The 8,295-nt window shown below is 43.3% G+C and overlaps 1 protein-coding gene across 1 annotated transcript; it reads right to left on the minus strand.

The window, feature by feature from the left end:
• Positions 1–2,489: 2,489 nt before the first annotated feature.
• LOC103643730 (putative B3 domain-containing protein Os03g0621600) lies at positions 2,490–5,967 on the minus strand. Its single transcript, XM_008666902.2, has 5 exons — positions 5,888–5,967; positions 4,868–5,000; positions 3,528–3,960; positions 3,259–3,446; positions 2,490–2,907 (listed from the first exon to the last, which is right to left on the minus strand). Exons 2-5 carry the CDS (start codon positions 4,985–4,987, stop codon positions 2,650–2,652), a joined length of 999 nt encoding a protein of 332 aa, XP_008665124.1. The 5' UTR covers positions 4,988–5,000; positions 5,888–5,967; the 3' UTR covers positions 2,490–2,649.
• Positions 5,968–8,295: the final 2,328 nt, after the last annotated feature.

Below are 8,295 nucleotides of genomic sequence, written 5' to 3' on the forward strand. Positions count from 1 at the left end.
AGGGAAAGGGTTGAAAGAAACCCGGTCTTTGTGACCACCTCAACGGGGACTAGTTTTTTTAGAACCGAACCTCGGTAAAATAAATCACCGTGTTCATCCGCTTGATTCGCTCTTGATTTGTTTTCCCCTTTTCTTTTGGACTCGGATTCATTTCTAAAGCTAACCCCGGCTTGTAGTGTGTGCTTAAGTTTATAATTTTCAGATTCCGCCTATTCACCCCCCTCTAGGTAACTTTCAATTGGTATCAAAGCCGGTCAATTGGACTCGGAATTTTGATTGATACTTTGCACACATAGCTCATTTATGTACCTTTGATCATATCTCTTCTATGCCTATGACTAATGCGTTTTTCAAAGTAAATTTCTATTAAGTCATAGATTGAAAGGGAAATGGAGTCTTCGACGAAGATAAGGCTTCCACTCCACTCTATCGGTATTGTTTACCCTTCGCCGTCACTCTGCACCGCTCTCCACTTTGGTATAATCTTCACTCTTATTACTTGTACCAATGGGGAGAAAGTAAGAAGGGCTCTCAAAAGACTCCGTTTTTGGTGATTAATGCCAAAGGGGGAGAAATATAGCCCAAAGCAAAAGGACCGCACCACCACCAATTTCAAAGTTTTAAAAAGAAATTTTCAAATTGGTATCTTATGACGAAATATTTAAAAGAGGATGTTTCAAATTGGTATCTAAAATATTTGATCTTCTTTCAAATGGTAAAACCTTCTTGAACACTAAGAGGAGAATTTCATCTAGGGGGAGTTTTGTTTAAGTCAAAGGAAAATCATTTGAAACAGGGGGAGAAAATTTCAAATCTTGAAAATGCTTCTTGCAATCTTATTCATATACCTTTGACTATCTGCAAAAGAACTTTGAAAAGATTTCCCAAAAGAATTTGCAAAAACAAAACAAGTGGTGCAAGCGTGATCCAAAATGTTAAAAAGAAAGAAAGCAATCCATACATATCTAATGAAAGTATAAATTGATTTAATTCCAAGCAACCTTTGTACTTATCTTATGCAAACTAGTTCAATTCTGCACTTATATATTTGCTTTGGTTTGTGTTGGCATCAATCACCAAAAAGGGGGAGATTGAAAGGGAAATAGGGTCAAGCCTTTTCCTAAATGATTTTGGTCGTTGAATTGCCCAACACAAATATTGGACTAACTAGTTTGCTCTAGATTACATGTTCTACAGGTGCCAAAGGTTCAGCACAAACCAATAAAAAGTTAAAGTTAGGGTGCAAAAGAAAGGAGCAAAAGAAACCGAAGTGAACCCTGGTCTGGCGCACCGGACTGTCCGGTGCACCACCGGACAGTGTCCGGTGCACCAGGGTGGATCGACTTCAAACTCTTCACCTTCGGGTTTCTGAGGCCGCGCTCCGCTATAATTCACTGGACTGTCTGGTGGGTCACCGGACTGTCCGGTGTGCCAGCGGAGCAACGACTCCCAAGCGCAACGGTCGACTCCAACGGTCGCCTGCAACGTGAACAGTGCGCAAACAGTTCGCGCAGAGTCAGAGCAGCACCAGAAGGCGCACCAGACAGTGAACAGTGGCTGTCCGGTGCGGCACCGGACTGTCCGGTGGCCCAGGCTGTCAGAGCTCCAACGGTCGAAACCGTCAGAACCCTAACTGTTGGGTGACGTGGCTGGCGCACCGGACTGTCCGGTGCGTCCATCGACAGCAGCCCTCCGCAACGACTGTTTTGGTGGTTGGGGCTATAAATACCTCCAACCACCACTATTCAAGGCATCTAAGTTTCCAACATATTGCATTCAATACAAGAGCTCTAGACTTCACTCCAAGACACAAACAAGAGATCAAATCCTATCCAAAGTCCAAAAACCACTCCAAACACTTAGTGACTTGTGAGAGAGAGATTTTCGTGTTCATTTGAGTTCTTGTCGCTTGGATCGATTTCTTCTTCCTCCATTTTTGTTCTCAAGACACTTGTAATCAAAGCAAGAGACACCAAGTTGTGGTGGTCCTTGTGAGGGGTCTAAGTGACCCGTTTGATTAAGGAGAAAGCTCACTCGGTCTAAGTGACCGTTTGAGAGAGGGAAATGGTTGAAAGAGACCCGGTCTTTTTGACCACCTCAACGGGGAGTAGGTTTGCAAGAATCGAACCTCGATAAAACAAATCACCGTGTCATCCACTTCATTTGCCTTGATTTGTTTTTCACCCCCTCTTTCGGACTCGATTTTATTTCTAACGCTAACCCCGGCTTGTAGTTGTGCTTTAAGTTTGTAAATTTCAGTTTCCGCCTATCTAACCCCCCTCTAGGCGACTTTCACCGATCCTTCTTAAAATTTGTTTAATAAAAAATGTTTCTAAAAATTTAACTATAATTTTTTATAGAATATGTTCGCAATATTTGTATCCTCAGTAAGTTTATTATAAAAATATAAATCAGCGATTTATATAATACTAATTCTGCACTGTATATCTTAATAATTGCTCATGAATATTCGGTCAAAGCTAAAAATGTGTGAGAATGACAATTATATTAGGAGATGGAAGGATTAAGTTGGAGCCTCCCAAGCATAAAAGCGTTAATATCAGTGCTACAAAAGTTGGCGCCAATAACGGCTGACATGACCATTAGCAACTCTCATCAAACCCAGAATTACATAACATTTCCCAGATCTCACTCTTTTTTGCGGATGATGTGCACATTCATGGTGCACTTCTTGGTCTTCAGTGGCTCAAAGAGGCAGATATCTCCCAGCTGCAAATAGTTGTCACGAGCAAACTGTGCCCACCCGTTGCGAAGCCTTTTGGATTCGCCTCGATCTTTCCAAACCTCAATGCAATACATCACTTGCCAGCTCTTGCCATGACACTGAAGAATCAACGCACCGCTCTTGGATGGAAGACACACATCAGGATATTTTCTGGAGAAGACCTGATTACAGAGGGAAATGGTTTCTCAGTGTTGGAAGTTAGCCTGTAAATTTCTTCAAGGAGTCTAGGAAGCTATAAACAGCCTGCTCGCTGAAGGACGTGCAATCGAAATGCAGTATCGATCTTAGAACCCAAAAGAGAGAGAAGAGAGAAAAACCTGTTTGTTTAGCCTCCAAATTATATAATCCAGCTTAAATAAGTTAAGAGACAAACAAACAATACAAATTATTATGTGAATTATATAATATATATATCTAGATTATAATAATCCATAAACGGGTTATATATTAGGTGCTCATATAATCTATAAGCTGATATAATCTCGAAAGGAAATAAAAGGGGTCTAACTCACCATAGCTCGAGATCTTCCAGAAATGTTTGTGTTCTTCACGACTAACACATAGATGGGGATTTCAGAACAAATAGCTTGGAGTCTCTCTTTCACCTTCCTCTTTTGCATAGTATCAAGGCTGGTGTGACGTGGGAGTACGTAACTTGGAACAGAATGTGCTTCATCGTCCTCTGAAGCTGTCATTCCTCCTATAACCAAACAAGACGATGACATCATGATCTTGTAAATATACATAGATGCTAATAGGTTTGACGACATTGTGACTCAACCTGATGAGCTGGATAGGGATCTAGATGACCTAATACTGATCCTACTCCTGTCCCTTTGCTTCCAAGCTTTCTTTTTAGTCTCTGGTGTTTTCATGGGAAGATTAGCATCGCTGCTTGAAATGTCAAGGGGCCCTTCTCTCTTCCGTCCTCCACTCATAGCATTTTTCGTGACAAAAAAAGGCGGTACTTTCTCGCAACCACTAGGATCAAATACCAGGACCTTCATCCGAGACATCCCATCATACTTGAATACCAACAAGTCACACATTTTCAAGTCATGGGCACTAACAAACGACTCCCACCCAGATTGAAACACGATTCTGCCCAAATTCTGTGCGACTTGAACATCAAAAGTACAGCCACCAAGTGATTCAAGCGTAATACTTCTTTCTATTTTTCCTCTGAAATTTTTAGCAAACTTAACCGGTATGACCTGCAGAAACAAGATTAACGCAGAGCAAAGTTCAGACCAGGACATGAGGTAAGGAAGCTGTATTAGACGACAAGCTTTATTTGGTTGATTTTACTAAAGAGAATACCGATTTAGATGCATGTTTAATTGCTAAGACTAACTTGGACTGGCTCTGGCACGCCGTCTAACACATGTTGGAATGAAGAATATTCATAAACTTTTAAAGGGAGAACATGCGTTAGGACTAACCGATGTTGTTTTGAGAAAGACAGCTTGTGTAGCATGTCAGACATGGAAGCAGATTGAAACTTCTTCATATGGATTTTTTCGGACCTGTTGCTTACCTTAGCATCGGAGGAAGTAAGTATGATCTTGTAATTGTTGATGATTTTTCTCGCTTCACTTGGCTATTCATTTTGCAAGGATAAATCAGAAACTCAAGGTACATTAAAGCGCTTCTTAAGGAGAGCTCAAAATGAATTTGAGCTCAAGGTAAAAAAAAAATCAGGAGCGACAATGGATTAGAATTCAAGAATCTTCAAGTGGAAGATTATCTTGAGGAGGAAGGCATCAAGCATGAGTTCTCCGCTCCCTACACACCACAACAAAATGATGTAGTAGAGAGGAAGAACATGATGCTCATCGACATAGCAAGAATGATGCTGGGAGAATACAAGACGCTAGAGCGGTTTTGGTCGAAATCCATGAATACGGCTTGCCATGCCATAAACAGTCTCTTTCTTGTATTGTATTTTCTCTAGAATTAAGAGTTCTCTCTGTAAATTTAATTCATATACATTTGCCCTTTGGCCCTATGGAATACATGTGTTACCATTTTCATTCTCCTAACATTAGTAACAAAAGTTTCTTCACTTTTCAGAAGGTAATGACCACATTCCAGTATTCCACAAGCAAGAAAGTTGCTCACCAATCTTTCATGGAATTCACCAATCAAAATCTTGAAGAAATGCTTCCCACGGTCATCTGAGTGATCATTCCGGTGGTAAATCACATCCCTCTCCTTGCGTCCCTTTGAAGGCTTTCTCATCTTGGTACCGTACCTGCAAAAAAGTTTTTTTTACCTCATTTCTGGGTGATTCTGTACGCCCTATTAACATTTTATTGTCGTTCCATTCTTTAAGGAACTTAGCTCGTTATTATACAGGGAGAAACACACTACATGAACGATCAATCTCAGAGACAAAGAGAGAGCGCGAGTTTAGAAAAAAAATGGAATTGACAGGGGGACTAGCAGCGGAAGAAACAGAAAGAACGAAACTCTAATAATGATGTATATGTTAAAAGGAATTTCCTCAAGATTAACTAAAGGCAAAAATAATCCTCAAGACTATCTAAAGCAGCACGTAGAAACCAAAGGAGAAGAAAATCTTAGGACTTATTTAGGAACAAGAATATTGTAGAAGATTAGTACTACTTTAGGAACTTTAAATCCACTTCGAAATTGAAGGGGATTAAGGTGGAAATAAACTAATTTTCTATCTAATCTTTTTCAATCCCAAGGGGATTTCAGTTTCCAAAAGGACTAAAATCCCTTTATTATTTTTAATAACAAAGAGATTTTAGCACCTTCAATCTTGCTCCCTGAACCCTAAACTATAAATCCTAAACCTACAATCTCTTCTAGTATTCTTGCTCTCAAATAAACCCTCGTGACAAGAAGATCCCGGAAGGATTAGAGGAGATTCAGGGGAAATAAACTTATTTCCCCCTTAATCCCCTTCAATCCTCCCGAGATTCCGTGTCACCAAATCAGCCCTTGAAGCTTGTATGGGAGCAAGAGTAATGATGTGGGTTGAGAGAGTTAGAATCCTCCACTTCTAGCTCCCTCAACCCCTTCTGTTACCTTTGCTTTCAACAAGCTCTTACAATAATTCTTGCGAGATTCAAGCGCAGAAACGTTTTCTACGGGAGAGGAGAATAGTCTCACCTTGAGGCTTGAGCCCGTTCCTCTTCGCTAGAGAGACGGAAGAATGCGAGAGGCCAAGAGCTTGGATTGACGTTTTTACAGACAAGAGTACAGACTTCGGTTTTAACATATTTTTAATATAAAGAATTATTTATATTATTTTCATGGTTTGTTATTATCGTTGGCACAAAATAAGGCAGAATTCATTTTCAACATATAAGCATTATTTTATCTTTATTTTGCACATGTCAATGGTAATTACCTTAACACACTTACATAAAATCCGCAATTGCATTGCTAGAGCGCACACACAAAATTATCACAAATCCATATGATTATATTAAGGGTATGTGTTAACTGGGGTACCCTAACTATGTCAAGACACATACTCGCGTGGTTACCTGTAACCGCGTACTGAAAAATTCAGCAACCGGACCCATGGGTTTGGACTCGTCTGATAGGACCGCTGGCCTCGAGACCCGCTCCTCGCTTGGGAACGGGCCCGATGCCGCCACATGTTCCAGAGGTGAAAATACTCATGAACTACTGCTATTGAGTCTGAACCCCCGTGGGTGGGACCTAGACCCCACTTATGCCATTCGGACCCCAAGGGCAGATCCTGGACCTCCACATGTACCGTCCGGATCCTTACACGAGGGTCTCGGACCTCCCTGCCTAAATCCGGACCCCTGAAAAGGGAGGTCCAGGACTTCAAGCCAGCATGTGTTCTGGGTCCCCGCTCTCCACTCGGGTAGGGGTTTGGTGGTGTCACATGGCCTGTGGGCACGTGGCAGAAGCCTTCGATTGAAAGCAAGCTCGCCCGTCCGCATTCAATGCGAGTGGCTAAGGCGTGCTCTATGCACAGGACATGGGCATGCTTTTGTCAGGCTGCAGAAGCCCAAATGACTGCTCTGCGCGTTAACGAGGCAGGCGGTTGTGTCACAGCACCACACACATGGCTCTCACGTGTTACCGAGGCAGGTAGTTATGTCTCAGTGTCACGCGCATGGGTGGCGCCATCATGATCAATTGTTGGCTCGAGTAGTGCACCCACTGCAGCGCTGACCAAGGGTGGCAGCTCACATCTATCACATTAACTCCTGCATGCATAAGCATGGCCAGCCCCTGCATACCTTAGCGTACCAGACTCCCCTCTGTAGCCGACTCAAGCCGACAGATGGGGTGGAAGCACGCCTGGTCGGAAGATACACACGATGGTCGAGGGAGGAGATCTCTATCTGTTGCAACATTTAACACTCCATGTTGTACATATTTAATACTAGATCACTAGGTCCACCTGTCGGGGCTCAGTACCCTTTTACATGCACCCTTAGACTATAAAAGGGAGGTTACATGCTATACAAGACGACAAGCTCTCACAGACACTCTCAGAATCTCACAACCTCACAAGCTCAACAACAATACAATTCTCAAGTGGATATAGGGTATTATGCTTAGACGACCTGAACCACTCTAAATCCTCATGTTTTCTTATGTTCCATCTTCTCATTAGGCTAACCCTAAGCAACCCCCTTGTTCTTAGGATTAGGCAGGTGTCAGGGAAAAGATCCCCAGTCCATGGGGCCCACCGGTCAACGAGGGCGTTGGGAAGGGCCTCTGGCAACCAGGGCCCATCAGTCAGTAGGAGGAAGGAAACGTCTACCCTAGAAGCACCCCGCCCCGAACGAACCCCAAGGCACCGAGCCCGAGATCGGGCATGGTGGAGCTAAAAAGGGGGACCGAGTGGACCTAAGGGAAACCACTCGATAGACAAAGGGGGACCAGGTGGATCGAAGGGCATTAGGAGAGACGAACCTAAGACATTGACCCCAGCGGCATCTGGCGGAGGTGTCGACAAAGAGGAACCTAACGGCGCAACCACCCCCACCATCCAAGACATCACTCTCCTCCTCTTGTAGACCAATTTCTGTTGCAGTGCTCTTGTTTTCTCCAAATGTCCATGATAAGCTATCTGATTCTAGCATGCATGGTGGTTCTCCGCCTCTTGGCTATGAGGTCCTCCTTTATTTTTGAAGATGGTTATTTTTATGTATAGGCTACATAGTAGTAGTTGGGCTTCTGAGAAAATTCTCAGGACCTTGCCCTTTTGTAGGATGTCTTCTTCCTCTTGTATTACGGAGTGCCCCATGGGCGTGAACCTTGGTGGTGGGCCGTCAGGTATGAGGCTCCTAGTCCTAGGACTGCAGGTGTGAATGCCGCCCTCTGGTATAGGTGGGTCTCTGCTTGCTGTTTTCTACGTCAGACCCGTTGTTCACGGTTGTGAGGGGCAGGGTGTTGTCAGCGAAGGTGACTTTGCCTTTCTCAGCAGCGAGGATTGCCTTCGTGGCCTTGTACAGAGAGGAGTTGGCCCTAGTGGTTACTTTCTTAGGAGCCATCACGAGTGTTGGTCTTCAGGGCACAAACGGTGG

The sequence above is a fragment of the Zea mays genome, chromosome 1 (genome assembly GCF_902167145.1).
Source record: "Zea mays cultivar B73 chromosome 1, Zm-B73-REFERENCE-NAM-5.0, whole genome shotgun sequence".
Classification (NCBI taxonomy): Eukaryota; Viridiplantae; Streptophyta; class Magnoliopsida; order Poales; family Poaceae; genus Zea; species Zea mays.

Bases quoted from the DNA above. Each gene is read 5' to 3' on its own strand.
- LOC103643730 (XM_008666902.2), bottom strand. From the start codon at position 4,987: ATGAGAAAGCCTTCAAAGGGACGCAAGGAGAGGGATGTGATTTACCAC. The intron at 3,447-3,527 runs GTTGAGTCACAA...GTTTGGTTATAG, and splicing joins ATCCCTATCCAGCTCATCAG to GAGGAATGACAGCTTCAGAG. The intron at 2,908-3,258 runs GTGAGTTAGACC...CTCTGTAATCAG, and splicing joins CTGGAAGATCTCGAGCTATG to GTCTTCTCCAGAAAATATCC.